Source organism: Melanaphis sacchari, unplaced genomic scaffold, assembly GCF_002803265.2.
Source record: "Melanaphis sacchari strain LSU unplaced genomic scaffold, SCAv2.0 Contig45_pilon_pilon, whole genome shotgun sequence".
NCBI lineage: Eukaryota > Metazoa > Arthropoda > Insecta > Hemiptera > Aphididae > Melanaphis > Melanaphis sacchari.
Window position 1 is genome coordinate 2,455,395 of NW_020271303.1, and position 21,053 is coordinate 2,476,447.

A 21,053-nucleotide genomic window follows, 5' to 3' on the forward strand; every position below is an offset into this window, starting at 1 on the left:
CGTCCATTGTACCATATACTGGGTCTATCATTCTAAAGTCTTCTACATCATATCCCATATCATCCATAGGTGATTTGAATATTGGACCAATCCATAGTGTCTCTATATTAAGATCTGTAAAATGATCTAGTTTCTGTGTAATACCTTTTAAGTCACCTATACCATCTTTGTTACTGTCTTTAAACGATCTTGGATACACTTGATACATTATTGTGTTCGACCACCAATTACTTTCAATCGATTTGTTGACTCGAAAATATAGACCGTTCACTGTAACGCATGTATATGCTATCACCAATAGCAACAGCACATCAAATGACCTCATTTTGCCTCGAAATATAATAAAGGTCCTGAAAAAATAAAATATATACTATTATTCTATTACATACATATTATTACATTTATATACAGAAAAACGGAAGTGTAGCTTTGAAAGAATAGGGGTCATATTATGGAATATTTTGGAATATGATCATTATTTATTTATTACTTTCTAAATTTCAATACTCTAATTTCTTTTAATTTATAAATTATGATTTTTAAATATTCGTATTTTTTTAAATTAACATTGTTTTTTAAAAAATAAAATTATTGGGTCAAAAAATATTGTTTTAATTTTTAAAATTAAGTCTATTAAGTTACATATTACTTAAAGTAATACAATTTATTTTTATCACTTATTCAAAAATTTTTAAACAAACTATATAATGTATATTACATTTTAAACTCACAAAAATTACAAGGCAGTTAAATCCAATAATGATTCACACAATTAGAATTATGGTGTAATATAACAATATATTAATGAATGTTTAAAAAAAAACAATTATTAAGCCAACTGTAAGCTGTATGTAATTGTGAAATATTCCAATAACTGTATTGCCATGAAAAATATTCAGTATTTATATGAGTGTATTCAATGTGTTTAATCGAAAAAAAATAACAAAGGATAATATATTTATGAATTTAATCACTTAATTATGCTTAATGTAATAATCCTGTCTATAGATACATTATAATAAAAATTATCATTAACAATGTGTTATAAAAATTTTATTATTATATATTTATTATGTCAATTTGATAGTATTTTTATTTTTTTGTTTTTTTTTTTTACAGTGTGATACTAAATTTAACTTATCCCGAGTACATTTTTCCTGGGTTATGCCTATCCATAATATCCTCGATTATGATTACCAGCATTCAACTATATATTAGTATTAAAAATTAACGACAAAATGTAATTAAAATATATCAAGTCAACGGATGCGACTAAAAGTTGGTATTTATACTTTTTCTTCGACAAACTTAGGCTGTGAATCAGCGCCGGTTTTTAATAATAATTGTTGAATATATTATTTTTTTATTGTTATATTTACGACAATCGTGCCAATAATCATTCCGATTTCACCATCTGATTTTCTATTAGAGTTCTTAAATCTTGTTAGTTATTCAGACAAGAAATTTCTGAGTAACTTTAATATAATAATGTGTATTAAAAATAATTATTCTCAGAAAATGTTTTACATAAGTTAGGTTGTAAGTTATGTTTAATATAGACAGTTTATAATCATTACTATATTTAAGAAATATTTAAAAATTATAAAAGGTTAATTGTTTAATATTAATTACTGTAGATTTCTTAAAAATATAAGATGGATCAGTTTATCTAATTAAATTACTTAACATATGTATTCTTTGTTTTAAAAAATTACTGTTTTTTAATAAATCTTAAAATCCAATAACCAAAATTTGAATAACTAAAAAAAAAAATGATAGTCTGTGTACTTTGTAAATAATTTTATATTTAAATAAATTTTTAATGTACATTTATACAACATTTTATTTTTAGAATATATTTGAAGGTTTTTGTTACATATATTCATGCGTAGCTAAAGTTTAATGGCAAATGTTCTTAATTAATCAGTAAACACTTAGTTAAATATTATACAATTTTAAATAAAACATCCAATACTTTGATTTTGAGAATTTTACATGGATATACGTACTTGTCTCCTCGATTATAACTCAAACAATATTAGTAATAAATATCCATTAATTGCAATATTGATTGTTTTAAAATTTAATTACTGTACTAACATAAAAATTGTCAGTATTTTATTCTTATATTTTTCAGATATATTTTTTTAAGAATTTTAATTAAATAGTATAAATTTAATTAATCTTTCTTAACTCGAGTATATTAAAAAAAAATCAAGAGTACCTGATTATAAAAGTTTAGGATTGTAGCACTTATACAGTGTCGTAATTACGAAGGGAGCAAAGGGGGCGTTTGCCCCCTCAACCTTCTCTGAAAATTGTAAGTAAAAATTAAATAAAAAATAACAATGATACAGAAAAGACTTGAGTCTTTGATTTTGTTATCCATATAAAAAGACATTGTAGAAAAACTTCAAATCCAAGAATTTGTAGTCTGTAAAAATAATAGGTGGATGATATTCTGAGATGAATTTATTATGAGTAATTTGTAAGTCTATAAAACAATTTACCTCAATACATTTTAGTATTTATATAGAAATAATACTTTTTTTTAATAAATGTAAGAAGTTATATATTATTAAGTTCTATATTGTATCATTTCTTTTATTATTTTCATTTACTAAAATTAATTACTATCAATATACTTGTGTATTATTTAAATATTTTTTTAATATTAATTAAATATTTGAACAGTGTATTAAAGTATTACCATATTTATTTTATATAAAAATATAAAATTAGTTATTTAAGTATGAACAGAACTTTTGTTTTATCTCATCCTTAGGATCTGTTTAATGCTTATTATTATTAAAAAATATTTATATAATTATTGCACAGATTGTTTAAAATGAAATAATATGAAACTTCTATAAAACGATTTTCTCAATACACCGAATTATTTTCATTCGAAAACGTTTCTACTTAACGAAAAAATTTTAACAATTTCCATTTTTATAAATTTATTTTTGATATTTTTCTACAATAAATTAAAAAAAAAAAAAAAAAAAAAAACATTGTCTATGCATATAAAGTATACATTTGTTAATAAAAAATGATTAAATAAGTGTGATAATTTTTATAGTCAAAATGGTACAAATGTTGCTCAACAGAATACCTAAATGTTTTTCAAAAATAAAACATAAACAATTTTATTATAAAAATGTTAATATCATTTAAATATAATTTTTTGATATTAAATAATTTATTTTTATACACTTTATGTACTAAATATGAATTTAAAAAATATATTTTTTTTAATAACATTTTTACTTAACAAATTTTTCTCAAATAATTATTGATTTTGTTAAATAGAGGTTACATTTTAATGTATTAAAAATTCTGAATAAATAATCTATATCTACCAGTTTTTGTATATACCTGTACACTTTTATATAATTTCTTTTTATAAATTTAAATATTTAAAATTGTGTCACTTACTTTTTTTTTTGTTTTAGTATTAATCATCTATTCTCAAATTATACAGTAGATATTTAAATTTAATTATTGCATACAAAATTGATTCTTAGCGAAGACGGTCCGGCAGTTTTATATTAGGATGAGTTTAGGTAAATAACAATATCTTTTTAATATTTCGAATAAAATAATTTATTTTACTATTAGTATTGCGGTAGGTTGAACTCATTTTTGATGAAAACATTTAATTTATCCAATTCATAAATAATAATTGGAAGAATTAAATATTAAGTTATTGATTCTAAATATTTGATCATCAATTAATATCTATGTACCTCATTTAAGCAATAAACATATATTTAATATTATTTAAAATTCTTAATCACGTGTTGGATTTTTTAACTAATTTGTTTAGTACTATTATCATGATTATCTTAATTGCCAATTTTCATATTCTGAGCGGAGCTACAAATGTACTGATTTTTCTATAAAGTATGTTTTTTTTTATTTATCAACCCTATCTGAACAAGATTGTGTGTGACGGGGATTGATGAACACCTCGAATTTTTACATAAGTGACGCTCCATTCTTTTACGTAGTAACGGGGTTCTCTCTTTCTGATGAGCGTACCGAAACTGGCTTTCATGCTAACCCAACCTGAGATCTAGCACTTTAAGCTCATTTGGATAGTAAAAATGGTTCAATTCTCAATTTTGAGAGTAGTTTTTGGTTTAAAACTGGATTTAGTTAAAATTTGTTGATACTTTTAATAAAAAAAAAAAAAGTTATTACCAGAAAATTATTTTTATTACCGTTTTAATTGGATATTCACTCGTAGAATAATTATTACTCTTTTTATTGTTGTTCAAAAACAAATAACCATAGAAATTTGTGATTTTAACCAAATGTGTATTGTAATACAACATATTTTTAAGTTGTTTTATTTTATTTTTTTATAGAGATAAGAAAAATGTACTTGCTTTACTATCTACTTTGTGGCTATATTTTCAACATTATCATTATGAACTATTTGTACACGTGCGCATAATATAGAACTATAAATTAATTGTATTTTACTTACTATCGTTGAATTAGTAATAATGCATTTGTGTAAATTAAATTTATCTTTATTAAGTGATTAAGTTCTTAAACATTATATTTGTAATTAAAGACAATAAATCAATTTGTATAAATGAAAAATATTGATAAATATATTTACCCAAGTTATTAGAATATTGCAACATTGCAGACACTCCATAGTTACCTCTAAAATAACTATTTCAATAATTTTTTAACGTTATGTTATTGTTATGTTATTATATATATATATAATATAACGTCATACACTGTTATTTTAATTTTTGAGTAAATTATCATGATTGAATATTTTGTAATATTTTTTGAAAGTTAATAGTTGTCATTAATTTATAATTTATAGATATACTATATACATAGTACCCATATTATTTTTTTAGATGTATATAATACGTTTCAAGTGTACCTTATAATTTACTAGGTCAGTGTAATACTGTAATAAATGTGTTCAATTTTAAATCAATAATAAGTTGTTATAAACCTAAAAAAAAAACAAGTTTCAGCAAAGCAGATAGATAGTATAGCATTTATTTCTATGATTAAAATTTTTTATATTATGATAATTATTTCATGAATTTTATTTGCTGAAATCACTTTTGATAAAAATATACATTTTTATTTTTACTAAATTTCTAGTTCAAAAAATATATTTTATACAAATATAAGATATTATCTAAGATTTCGGTATTATTTTAATGTCAAAAATATAATATAGGTATTTTCAATAAAAGTACATATTTTTTCTCTAATGATTAAAATTCTCCATGCTATAATTCAAAATCTAGTAATTTCTGAGTCAATAAAACATAGATATATAGGTATCAATAATAAAAACCCTTAAAAATGGTTTTTTTCATTAAAATAAAATATTTATCAATTATTAATATTTACTTTAAGTTACAATGTAACTTAATATTAAAATTATTATAAAATGTTCTTTCATCAAATAAATAACCTCAACCCGGCTTTAAGTAGTTAGATAAAAAAATTAAAAAATAGTATTTTTAAGCAAATTTTAAATACGTTCATATTATTTATGAATTTGTTGTATTAATATTTTCTGTTTTTATCCGTTTCTTGAAATAGATAGGAAATGCATACAGTTCACAAAACGAAACTTCATATTTTTTATATTATGTAATTACACGATATGGATAACTTCGCATAAAATAGACATCGATACTTGGTAGACGAAACTTGTACAAAAATGCTAAAATAACTTCATAACCTAACCTAATCTAACTTCTATATTGGGGCTTTTATCTAATAGTTCTTATAAAAATTAAAAAAAAATCCATAATACTTAATTAACATTTTTTTTGTAAAAATAAAGTTTTGTTATTAAATTCCGTAAAATCACTTAATTGTCTATATAATCTAATTTATTTTGAAAGTAGTTAGTAAGTTTTTTAATTTTAACACATTAAATTTTTCATAAATTTTTATTGCAAATTAAAAAAAAAGAAAAAGAGGAAACATAGAGACACTATACTTTTTGGGAAACTTTGAAGTTCGAATTTTGAAGACATTTTGGATGTTTAAAGGTTGAACATGATTTCTTTTTTAAGTTACTTATGTATATTGCTTGTAATATATTTAATATGAAATAATAATACTCTAATAATCTCTATACAATATATACAATTTTTTTTTGATAAAAAAAAGTCGACATTTAAAAATGTTTTTTAAAATCCTAACATATAATTTTTAGAATGCACATAATTATATTATTTTCTTAAATTATGCTTATGTTTGAAATTTAATATTTAAGTGTAGATTAAATGATTAATTTTTATTATGTTAATAATGAACTTCTGTTAATCAAATCGTTTCAATGCATTGGACATCCTTCGTAATCTCTAGGTCTTACTACTTTTAGACCATTCGCTATATGGTTATTTTTCAATACCAGAAATTACTAATTTCAACACAATTAACATAAGTACCGTTTCAGCATTAAATTTCGACGATAACTTTAAATTGTCATGATTTTCTATCTAAATGTTAAAATAATCAAACATGGAATGACTTTGATGAGTTCTCGTAATTGCATTAATATTATATTTTCACTTGAATACCATTCTGATACCATTAACCATTAAGCTATTCAACATATATAAAACGTTTATTTGTATTAATCAATTTACGTTTTAAGAATACGTTTTATATTATTATCATAATAATAAAAAAAACATGTGCAATAAAAAAAAAAAAAAATGATTAGGCTCATACAAATAAATTATTTGAGTAATTATGTGTGTACATATTACATTATTTACCAAGAAACTGATATATTTGGCTGTAGCTCATTAACCCAAAATATAACCCAAGCGTAACCAAAACGCACAAAAAAAAGACATCTTTTTTAAAAAACCATAAGCACAAATCAATTTTAAAAAAATAAAGTATTTTTTATAAAAATCATATAGTTATGAATATTAAGCTTTTAGTGACTACAAAATTTGTATATCAAACCAAATAGACAATTTGCGCTTTTGGGTTTTACCGATCGCAAAGATATAATATCTCCATTTGCCATTATTTAAAATTATTATACACAATACACTGCATGCCTTTATTTGTATTGGTTAATATAAATTACATTTCAATAGTTAATTTTTGAATTATACCAAATTCGTAAACGCACATGATCGTAACGCAGACACCAACAACTAATAGTCAAATAAATAATACATAGGTATCTGTCTGATAAACAATTTAAAAAAAATTTATTCCAGTTTTCAACATGTTTCAATTAAAAATAAATCAAAAGTTATATAATAATCTATATATTTATAAAGCTATAGTTATCAAGTCATAAATTATTTTATATAAATGTATACTGTATATATCCTATAGTTATTTTGAATGATTATAACCATATCATCGTAATTTGTTAGCATAAAATAATATACAATTGATACGATAATACTAAATTTCAACTAAGCTCGATTCACAGTTGATGCATTTTTGAATTATATAAATATATTATATTTAATAAAAATGAAACTTATAGTATAACAAGTACAATATTTGTTTTGTTGTATACATTTTTTTATACCAACAATTTTATTATCGAATCAACAAATAGTTTTTAGAATACTGTTCGTGAACACCAACAATACACCTTGTCAACTAACAAAAAAGTATTATCAATAGAATGATAACAAGATAACAAGATTATTGTCAAGCCAATTAATGTATTTTGTATAAATAAGTAAATATTGTTAATAACACCGATAATATATCATATTAATTTGATAAAAAGTACAGTCAATTAAATAGCAACAATTCTTGTAAAGTTGATAATTCAATTTTTTATAAATCGGCTTATCAATAATCTAATAATATATCGTATAAATTAAACAAAAATTATTGTAGGCTGAATATCAACAAGATTATTATCAAGTTAATATATGTTTTTATTATTATGATTGTGATTTTTCTTTTAGCGTAAGTGCTAAGGTACAAAAATGCAATACAAATTTGTAATTTTGGTCTATTGAATAAAACAGACGATTTGTGCTTTTGAATTTCACTGATATATTTTTGTATAATTATCCATGAAATCCATTCATTCTTTTATATCGTAAATTATTTCAGGTTAGTTTGTAGTGTTTGTGTGATTTAATTCATCATATTTTCTCATCTTTGGCTCAAATGCCTCATTAGAAAGTGAAATATTTTCATAAACATAATTTAAAGCATCAAATCAGAATCCAGAAATGCATATCAATCTGCGCATATTTTTATCCATCCAGAATTCCATTACGTCCTTAAAATCAATAATAAAAATATATATGTATTAAATAGACACACAATTCAATAGAGATATTTTATAATCACTTTAGATTATAAATAAAGCAAATTTAATTAATTTGATTTTAAAATGGCAAGTGTGTATGTATGTTTTACAAGTAATTTATTTTTTATACGTGAATAATTTTATATACATTTTTAACATATTTATTGGATCTTTAAGATTTGAAAAATTTAGCTATTTGTGATAAAAGTTGTTGTAATTCAAAATATATTAATTGTATGGGCTTTTTTCCTAGAACTTATTTTTTTAGAAAAAAACATTTGTTAAATTTATAGCTATTTATATCAGAAGGCTATTTATGTTGTACTCTGATACACTGTATTGATATATAAGTTAATAACAAATAATATAAATTATAAAATAACTTACTTACTAAATTGTGTAGCTTAAAATCAGTGTTTCTTTTTTCAAAGTCTGGTTATTCTTTAGTAAATTTATAGAAGTAAAATTGTTTTTGTTCTTCATTCCATTACCAGGCTGAAATTCAAATAGATTCCGTAGCTGTGTTAAAATAAATACAAAACAAATTAACAAATACTTTAATATAAATAATAATTATTTATTACTTAATTTGTTTAATTTAATTTTTATGAGTTTTTTCATTTAAAATTTATTTTTTTGTAAAGGTTAATATAAAAAAAAAAAATTGACACTTAACACGAAATTATTAAGCTATATTTATTTCATAATAATCAGTCATAGTTAACTATCTTTTAATATATACTTAGTCACTAATATCAAAAATGTGAAGCATCTATATCGAATTCCTAGTATGAACTTAAGATCCATATTTTCTACATTATTCCAGTATGAAAAAATTAAGTTTTTTATTAAATATATATAGTTAAAGTTTGTTAAGTATTTTGTAACTTTTAAAAATATTATGAATGCTGATAAAACATTTGCTTCAAATTATTTACCTAATTATTTGACGGGTAGGGCAATGCCCCCTGCGCTTTAAACTAAATTATATTTCTTCTTCCGAATGTGTAAGTTTTTTTCCAAACCGGCAATACTAACCTTTCTTCTGGAACTACTTCGGTGGTAGAAAGTACCGCCATCGTTTATTCCATAAATAAATATAACAATAGGTTAAATTAAATATAAATAAAATGATACAAAGATAATAATATATTAGTAGGGGCTAATCACCCTGGTTTGGTCTTCAGGTTACATTGAGTTCGCTTAACTAATTTTTAGTTACGCTGGGGCTGGCTCTGTTTTGCTCTTTTATTCTTTTCCCTCGTAGAAATGATTCGAGAGACGAGCTTGGAAATTGTAGTTCAATTTATTTCCGACCGCAGCATTGTGTTAACCATATTTTCTGAGCACTACTCTTCAATTCTAATTTCGGCGCAAATTTGCTTTCTCCAATTTTACCATGCGTCACACATGATGAAGGCGTGCTTGGCAATAACGAGAGAGGTGCCACAAAGTACACAGGTATCAGATTCCTGCAGGTGAAAACGATGCAGGTAAAAACCGAAGCATCTACGTCTTGTTCACACTCGCGTATGGTAGAATGTGACTTCACCAAAACTGTGTGAGCTCTATAGGCTCTAATATCGCCTATAAGCCAGTGGGTTCACCTGCCGTTTTTAGATGTGTTCCACTCGTTCTGCCAGTTCGCTATCAGAGAAGCCGATGTCACTTCTTAGCTATCTTCGTTATTTGTCGCTAGTCTCTCTTTAATGAGTAGTTTAATGGGTGGGATTCCTGGAACGATTGCCGCAGCTTCGTCGGAGACGGTGCTGTAGCAGCAGGTGACTCTTAGTTGAGAGCGCCTGTGCATTTGGCTTAGAGGTAGTTTCTTCCAACCTTTGCACAGCATCGTTGGTGCCCAAATTGGCGCAGTATTTAAGATTCTTGAGGTAACCACTGAGGAAAGGAGACGTCTGCACTTCTGTTTAGGATCTCTAAGATTGGGTATTAAGAAACCCAACAGCCTTGTAACTTCCACAGCTCTCTTCGATGACAGATTTGCTTGCTCAACAAAGTCTAGTTTTTTATTAAGATGTACTCCCAGGTACCTAAAACTCAGGGAGGACTATATTGAATGGTCCACTCGATGGCCAGACCGAAGGCATCCTCGAGTCTCTCCTCTAGTTGGAACAGAATTTAAGAGCTGCATACTATGGCTATGTTGTCGGCATAGGTTAGGTTCCTAATCAACCTAAGTGTTACTCTGCATCCCTGCGTTTCATACATAATTGATTCGTTTCAGTACTGAGTATAGCTTCTGTGATGTTGTGATAATAAAATATACGCTTACCTCACTTGAGAAAGCAATACATCATTCAAGTTATACAAAATATCGCTTAGATTTCATTCTATAAACTTTAAAATTACCGTAATTTTATTGTTGTTACAGCAGTATACACATTGTACATACTTTTATTTTTTACATTTAATTTTATATTATAATTATAATATTTAAATTAATCAAACAATAAAATAATAATTAAATTGCTTGTTACTTTAAAATTATTATATTTTTCTACTATGGGACCCAATTTGTAACTCTATAGTGTTTTAATGTTATTGTTTTTCTCATATTCATACTGTATTCATACAATATAATAATGTTATATTATGCTTCAGGACTCATTTAATACCAACGTTGCGATCAGGAAATGCGACGATTAATGTACCACGAGCCGGAGTCGTAGTATTGGTGAAAGTCAACACTTGGTTTAACGCCCTCCCCATATTAGTAATCCCTATCGAACCCAAATAAATCTTTTTCTGACATCGGATTACTGTTATTATTATTATTATTATATTTTATAAATACGGCGGCTACTATATTCCACCATATTATAATGGCCCGTGTGTGCAGCACGGGCTTAAAAACGGCGGTCGTTGGTGATGGGTTTTTATTTCCGCCAAAATATAAATAAGACAAGCAATTTAATAACACGTTCACCCTCTGAGGGTAAACGAGAAGAGTTTAGGTAAGGGGAATGTGTTTTTATTAGTGAGTTTAGAATATGACTCACTGCTAGATTGACGTTGGGAAATTTAAATAATATTAAAAACGTTATTAAAAAAAAAAAAAAAAGTAATAATTAATAAATAAGTGCCGATTGCGTGAATGTGCAGAATATAATTTATTTTTTATATCTGAATCAAAAAATGTATTGTATCTAATAAGACTATTCGAGTTGTTATGTAGGTACGAAACACCCGAAAATAAACGTATTCCTATAAAACATGTCATGTTTATTATGTCATGTACGCACTTATACAATGACTATAATATTATCATCATTATTATTTACTATTAATAAAAATAAAACGACGATTGTAATAATCCATTTCATAAAATGTAATATATTATATCATTATTGTACGACAATAATAATATAATCTCGTTAGCGACCTTTTCAAAATCAACGACACCGTGTCTTTCCGTAATGCCAAAAAAAACATATTCACTGTACTCACTATCCAGTTCCGGACACATTGTTTATTTACCGCGTTTCCCGCAACCCAAATAGTGTGTCTCCGGAGAGTAAAGATTTTGATGCGACGAGGGAGCAGGCAAAGGCGTACGCGAAGAGATTATTTATTGCTAGCGACGACACACTTGATTCCGAGTCATTGACTCCGCCGGGGTCCTGTTAAACGGTTTATAGGCGCGTGGCTGCCGCCCTTTGTCGGTACTACCAATGTGCTGGTGGGATAGTGGCGACTGTGGTGGTAGCTTTTGCGACGGAAAATGAAATAATAAAAAAATTATTACGCGGTTATAAATTAAAAAAGAGGCCTATCTGTGCGCGCGACCTTTGTGCGTGTGAGATGTTGTCGTACGTTGCCACCCCCGCTACGTCGACGTTATTAATTTATCGATAATTTACGACCCTTTTTCTGAAGGAGAAGAGGGTGCGTGTATACGTCAAACCCTTTTCATCCATTATTCCTGAGCAACAGCCAAATGACATAATATGTTTCGAATTTTTTTGAACAATTTCACGAAATACACTTCCTTCAAATGCTTAATGTGCTAGGTATAATATTATAATAATGTTAATAATGAATCTCAATAATAACTTTTTTTAAACAATTTATACGGTTTTTATTCAATTATACGTTCATTAATTTTATAAGTACCTATCTTGCTAACATTTAAAGATATGGTGATTGCTTAATAGATATCAATCCATTTAGAAGTACTTAATAATAAGTTTATATAGTTAAATTCATATTTTATTAAATACATATTCAAGGTATTTGGAAAAAGTTATTCTTTTTTGACTCACTGTACCACCACGATCAGGTTCTAGTTTAGTATTTTATTAAAACTAAATTTAAAAATAATGTAATTTAATAGGTATATATTTTAGTTTATGAACGAGGCAATAAGAAAGTTAATTTTACAACGTGTATTTTTATTTTTTTATTCAATATTTGTCTGAAGATAATTTTTATGAAAAAAAAAAAAATAGTCTAATCTTTAAATTGAGGGTGGTTTTTGATAATTAATTATAATTGAATTTAGTGTTTTGGTAGGAAGATAGAGCTATACCATTATTTACAGTTATAATTATAAATTAATACCTTAAGATAATAGATACCTACAATTAAAACAACAGTATTTTTGCTATTGATAGGTATTAGTTATTGTTGCAATCATATTTCAAAATATTTTAGTCGTAAACACTTGAAGCTTCTATACATAATGCCTAGTAATACATATAATACTATATGCTTTTTCGATAAAAATTAACTCAATCTTCTATATTAGTATATTACTAATGGAAAATTAAATTACTAATATTTATAGAGATACATGATAAAATATACTGTGAAATGGTTGCAAACACTATATCCGTTTAAAACCATTTGATTTATATGCAATGATTATTGATTTATCGAAGAGATTAAATTTATCACATTCATATCAGTAAACTAATCAATTAAAATATTTATTTTTTCTATGATATATTGTTTTTTATATATACTGTTCAGTGATGTATGTAATTAACTTCTTTATGGATAGGTAATTATAACATTTTATATTACATTATCTATGTTTGATCATACGATACCCTCATTTCAATACCGTATTGTCTGTACAAAATATGTAATTCTTAAAATAATTCAAGTTGGTAGTCATTTTTCTAGTACATTACTATCTTTAAAAATGCATTTACATTGGTTAGTCAGATTAAAATCTTAACGAGATCTTACAAGTTATTTACGAGTCTATACACAGAATTTCCTAATCACAACCATAAAAATGATGATTAGAAAATTATATGTAATCCACCTAAGTCGTTTAAGTAATTAATATTTAATATACATTTATTTCAAAGACATTTTTATTAATGATATACACTCAAAATCTGCTAAACTGTTGAGACATTTTTAATTAACAATCATATTTAAATGTAATAACAAAGCTGCAGTCCAATATATATAATAAATAGTAATATTAAAATAGGTGGAATTAAAAATGAGATTACTGAATTAACCATAATATCGAAGAAAATTAGTTTATAATAATTATGACTTATAAAGTTAAACATTAAATTCAAAAGTGTTTATTAAATTATTTATTATCTACATATGAAAGAAAAATATATGTTAACTTCCTTTTTTTTTTTTTTTTTATTAAAATAACAGATATTTAAAATTTGAATGAAATTAAAATAAAATAACAGTTACAACCCTTTTAGTGTGTAATTATTAAATTTGTTATTTTTACTCAATGTGAAATTATAATTATATCACTGGTATATGCTTATAGAAAAATATGTTTGTTTCATATTTATTGAATACCTAATACTATGATACGAGTAATTAAAATAATAATGTTTTAAGTACTTTAAACATGGATACTAATGTTTATTCTATTTATGATTTTTCTTTTTAATACTCTCTTGTTACTTATCTATAAACTCAAATATATGTTTTACACATGTACCTATTGTACCTATATTATTATTGTTTTTTAGATGCTTGGGGATTTTGTAAAATTTATTTAACTGTATTTTAAAAATAATTGTCTTATTTCCATTTATCTTTTGTACCTTATATCAAACAGTTCATATCTATGAATTTTTGATTTCTAGATTCATAACATAACTTAGAAAGGAAACGTAGATAATAGTAAATAGTACAGAAAATTATTAGAAGAATACTTTAATGATAAATAATAATAATAATAATATCGTTTATAAAATATAATAATAATGATTTTAATGAAACGGTTGTCTAAATTTGTGCAAGAGGCAGGGGATCAAAAGGAATGGCTTTCACTGGGGTTATACAAGAATATAAGGGGAGTGTTTATGACAGGTATAGTTACCCCTACGCTCCAAAAAACTTACTTCACTATTATTTCTGGCTCGATCATACAACTCCGTTAACAAGCGCGTTGTTGTCTGTGTGTGTATGTGCTCGTTTTCTATTTCATGATACTCTATGTTAGATTAAATACCGCTGCAAATAATAATAAGTCATATTAGGTTACAACCATCGGTGTATATGATATTAAAGTAGATGGGTAAATGTATACTATGCAACTAGTCAATGCAACTCCATGCATATTATTATACGCGATAATAATTTAATTATGAAGATGAATACTGTATATTATAATCCCCTTTCAGTTATTCAGTACAATGTCATTGTTTATATTAAATGCTTATAGCATACATATTGTAGGAGGAACGTTGCTTTTTTTCGTATTGAATACGAATAATAATATGATTGTGCTTTAGCATATTGTAGATATCGAAAAAAAAATAGTTCACAATTTCACATTGTAAAAATAAAACATGCGACATTGTCCTCGACAACGTTAAGAAAAAATTTTCATTAAAAAAAATAAAAATACAGGCACTCGTTAACATTTAAATAAAATAAAAACTTCAAATACATGCACTGATTTAGTGTATAGGCATTTTTATAGTTTAATGATGCAATATTTAATCATTTGTTTTTATTGAATAGAAAAACTGTTTAATCATAACTATAACGATAAGTATTCACATACCCGTCTAATTGGTGATATTTTGATAAAAATGTGCATCACTCGCTATGCCGTAATAAGAATTTATTAATTGTTTGTTTTTGCTTCATGCCAGAAATTAACAGGTCAGACCGGTACAATATTTCTGCAGCATTGGCATTTTTTCAGATACTTTTAATTTAAAACAAGTATTAACGTTTTTCCAAAAATCTGTAATATTTTACTGAATTTTATAATAATTTTCTACCATCCAATTTTTTAATAACTTTAAAAAAATACAATAATGTTATTTTTATTACTTTTCTGTATTCTTATAAGATTTAAAATATTCATTAATTTATCATGGATATTTAAAATCTATTTGTCTTCTTGATTTTCTCCTTTTTTTTTAATCTAACTTACTACCATTTATCACTTGAAAAAGGTTCAACAATATTATATATATAATAAAAATCTCTGTATATGGATTCATTTATAAATGTTACATTTTATTTATCATTAAAGTGAGAAAAAAATACGAAAATTTAAAATGCACATATTTAATTAACCCCCTGTATAGTTTTATGCGCTAACTTTGAACTAAAATTTGAAATTAATTTATTCATTTTCATTTAATATTAAGTTTAAAAAAAAATTGTATGGTTTTTCTTAGAAAAACATCTGAATCACAAGTGTATTAAAACTATACCTATACTTATCTAGGACCTAATAATTATCTTCATGTATAATAAGTAATACAATGGAATGGATTTTATTAAGCCTATAGATTAATTTTCAGTAAAAATATGCTAGGGTTGTAATCTAAATAAAGTTTATTTACAACTCTGGCCTAGGCGATGATAATAAAATAATAACTGCTTTGATGAACAGGGTGCCTCACAGTATATTTCTGTATTTATAAATTATAAGTGTATTATTACCACGTATTTATAAAATATTTAGCTATCTAATACCTAAATTTAAAAAATGAAAAACAGAAAAAAATATTAGTATATTAGTATATTGGTATTGTATTTTTCATAAAAAAAGCGTCCTTATAATATTTAACTACATTAATTGCGTACCGATAATATATTTAACAATTATACTAATAACGTCCGGTATAAATAATATTATTTTCCTTTCCATTTAATACAAACTTAGAACTTAATAGCAATATTAAATAAATATAATATTACTAAAAGTAGGTTAAAAATATTGTTTTCGTCATTAAATATAAAAATAAAAAAATAGTAAAAATATAAATTGTAAGTGTAAGTTATATATATATATATATATATATATTATTATAATACTATTTATGGTTCGGTAAAACTTTGAATGATATAGTTTTGACAAGATCAAAACATGTTATTTCGTTCATATTATCGTATTTAATCATTATTCTTTTATTAATAATTCTTGTGTTTCACGTATTTCACGTCTTATTTTCTTAATTTGACTACTATTGTGAATTTTTATGTAAGTATCTTTTTATACGTTTTTTAGTACATTAATAAAATTTCAGATACTTGGATGAGCAGAATAAAACATACCGTTAAATTTTGAATGAAAAACTATACAGCTATTAGTTGCCTATGTAATTGAACCTACTAGCTGTTAAATATTATCGGAAACGCAATTCGTATACACCTGGTTAAAAATGTGTTGGTGTTTCTTTTGAAAGTTATATTCTAAGTAAATTATAAAAATTATATAAAAAATCGTATTTTGTGAATTAAATTAAATTCTAAATTAAAAGTTGTGTACCAATTTTTTTCACACAATCCACTTAACATCTTAGATAAATAACAAATAAATATAAAAACTAATGAACGCACACAATGGTAGCAATGATCGTGAACAAACTGAAGTCTGAACAAATTGCATGCTAAGCTGACATAATTGTGTGCATGTTCATGTTACATATCTAGTTAAATTTTATGAAAAAAATAGTTATTATTTATAATGCTAATGCAGACCTATATGTACTTATTTAAAGCACTTAATATTGTCAATAATACTAACTAACTGTCAAAACACACGGTATATTGACCTAAACAAATAAATTTATGTATAATAACTTATCAATTTTTTATTATACCTACGTTATTTTAATAAATTATAAATATTATGTTTGATCTGATTAATGTCGTTCATCGAACAGCTTCGATAATCCGACAACAATGATCCGGTCACATGTAATATATGACGCATATCGTATATTATAATCAAAAAATAAAATAACTAAAAGTATTATCATAATTTTAAAATGATCTAATTATTTTTATCAATATTTTCTAAGATCTAAGTAAAAATTGATAGGAATAACTTGTTTAAAACAATTTCTAATGGCACTAACTTTCCCGATGAATAGTTTAAAAATTTTTTATGAAAACATAATTTCAAATTGTGACCTGGTATTATACGGTTAGGTTAGGTCACTAACATGTTCTTAGTGACAAATCCATAACACACACATACATACGTGCTCCATAATCTTACAAATCCTACAAAAAAAAAAGAACCGTATTTTTTCATATCTAATAGTCTTAGTTGCAAAGCTTAAGATTAATAAAAAAAAATAATTTATATTATATTATATTATTTCAATAATTTTAAAAGCGAAACAACCAGGAAAATTTGTTTTTGTCCCTTTAAATAATTTTTAGTACCTGAATAGGTCCTTTTACTTAATTTTACTCACTGCTGGCTGTACGAGTTATACGACGGTGCTTATAACTATATGCTACCATAATAACTGTTTTCCATTTTTTAGGCATGAACGTTTCGATTGAATAAATTGTATGGAAGAGAAAAATGCATTTGTTATCGTATTAACTAAAATTGTTTATCATACTATAAGTTTCTACAGAGAAAACAGATTGAACACAATACACTCCCCCTGTTGGTGAATGTTGTGCAGATCATAAAATGCATTGAGGGTGCTGAACGAAGTTAATGTGTATGTGATTTGCGTATTTGTTACGGTGGACTGGCGTTTAACACCCACATGGATTCTTCCAGCCTCAACAATGGTAGATGTGATATTGTAAAGTCATTATAGAACGCGTGTCAAAACGTACAAGTATCATAAACTATCACATAAAATAATTTTAAAAATTTAATTTATTCCTCTTCCCCTTCTTCATAATTTAAGAAAGATAAATATATGAATAATAATATATATTTATTTTTTACTCAGTTTCACATGATAAGTACAAATAATATGTTTCTGACTGTTGTTGATTAAAATTGACAATCTGTATTTATTTGGTTCTAAATCAGTTACGTAATTTGTTAAAAGAGGGAAGGTAAAATACTTAATACCTAATTGATTTTTTTTATTGAGTCTTCACTTACATTTTATAGTTTACATCATAATTTATAAATAATTTGTTTATTATTCACATTATTGTATATAAGCAAAAATCTAGAAAAATTATGTGATTCATTTCACCTTAAATAGTGAGTAATAACATTTGAGTACCTCGTATATATTAAAATAACACTTAATTGAATTATCAAATCCATATTTATTAATATATTTAATAATGTATTGTTAAAAGTATGTATTACAAGTATTATAACACTGATTTCTATGGTAATACTTACATTTTTTACGTTATAACCAATGTTATTTCATCATAGTATTTTTAACTATACATTTTTTTAGTTTTATAAAATTATAACGATTATAATATTATGAATAATTTAATTTAAAACACGCGGTATTTTTAATTCACTATATATTTTCAAAGGTGCACTCGACTATAGGAAGATTACTGTTTTGCTAAATATGCTTAAGGGAAATTTTCACTAGCATTTCAAGTGGATCCCTTAATAATATTTAATAATGTCGTCAAAACAATAATATTATTCAGTTAATGGTAAAATTATGTAAGCCGTATAGTCCTCTTATACTGAATTTATGTAATAAATATAAGCTATATAATATATACCTTTAAGGCTATATATTTTCAGCAATATTAAAGTTATTACCACATATATAATCATCTATTGATTACCTATTTAGAGAATTAAATTTACGGTTACAAAAGTAACAAATTCATCATAGTTTGTTGAGTAACCATAGCATATACTGCATACTACTAATACATGGTCTTAATTACTTCCCAAAAATTATTATGAAAGTCAGTAATGTTCGCATTCAATATTATTTTGTGATAATTTAATTTTTGATACCTATTGGTGTTTTCTGATCAGTAAATTAATATTTAAACTTTCATTTAACATATTGTGGAGATATTCATAGTCGCTAATGCATTTGCATTGTTAACGTAATAAGTGTGCTCAAATAATATCTAAAAATAATAATTCTGCTAAGTAATGTTTAAAATTTAAACTTTAAATGATTTTTAAATGTATTGTTTTCAAATTTAATTTAATTATGATTACTATTGTAAATAATATACGAACATTGTTTTTCAAACTTTAATCGATTATCGATAAAATTACGCATTCAAAAATTACATAGATTTCAGCATAAAGTTTTTTTTTGAATTGTTCATTTAAATTGTCGTATATTTAAGTATAAGCGTTTAATTTTTAAATAATATTCAATTATTTTTCACTTATTGTGGTTACACTAATGCAATCAACTTATCATTTACCAACTATAGGAAAACTTCTCAAGTCCCGTTAGTCTAAAAATCTCAGTAATTTGACATTCTATTTTCTTTTTTATTTGGGAAATTCAATTTGTGAATTTTACTTTATTATTAAAATATACTCAATATGATCTGTTTCATAATATATATCTATATATATATATATATAACCCTAAAAGAATATAAATTAATCATACATGTATACATTTTTGTAATAATCTTTTCACAAGGTTCTTTTTTTTTGGTACTATCAAAAAGTAGTAACGTTTCAGAAACGTTGAATAAGGCGTGTGTTTTTTCCACGATAACTACGTGCACGTCATCGGCCGATCTCTCCTGTCACATACACACTCAAGGGAAACCGATAATTATTGTATTTAGGGTGGGTCGACCCCACAACGTCAACCCTCTTTTTTTCGTTGTGCACACAGTCGCGGTAGTGCCTACTGCCACTTTGGTCACGCCCACCTTGTACAACTTTACAATAGAAAATAAGTCGCGAAAAGAAACGCACAAAAAACGACTGGCAGTTACAAAGATGAGACATTGACACATTATTTTTTCCTTTTTATATTCAATTATTAATAACATCTAAAATAAGTTATGTATAGAAATTTAAAAATATGGTACCTACTATTTTATTCATGTACAATTTCATAATTATTTTGGTTTATGATTGATACTTAAAACTGTATATTTATATTATTTTTTTGTAAATATTTGTTGCATTTAGCTTGTTATTTAAAAATTAAGTTATTATAGCTAACTTATTAGACTTGTGTCTAAAGTTATAAGCTAATCAAGTTTAATGAACAACATTTCTAAAATCATTGGTAATTTATAGTAAATTTAGGTAATTAAATTTATGGATTTCATACAATAATGGTTATAAATTATAATAATAAAAATATAAATTAATATAATTACTATTTAATTGAATATTTCTCATTTTAATATTTCAAATCCGTACAAAAAAAGTATTTAAAGTAAGATAATTAATAATAACTAATAATTTATTTGAGCAATATTTTTACAATAAATTACAGTCTATAAACACGTACACTTTAAAAATAAATCTAATTCATACCTTAATATGTACCTTAACCCTATACATCTTGAAATAAAAATATTA

General features: G+C 24.7%; 1 protein-coding gene across 1 annotated transcript; it reads right to left on the minus strand.

Moving 5' to 3' along the window:
• Nucleotide 1: 1 nt before the first annotated feature.
• LOC112598241 (maltase 1-like) lies at nucleotides 2-858 on the minus strand (the record flags this gene model as incomplete). Its single annotated transcript, XM_025344643.1, has 2 exons — nucleotides 732-858; nucleotides 2-350 (listed from the first exon to the last, which is right to left on the minus strand). A coding segment is annotated over exon 2 (324 nt), but the record flags the coding sequence as incomplete, so codon positions are not given.
• Between the last annotated feature and the right edge of the window lie 20,195 nt (nucleotides 859-21,053).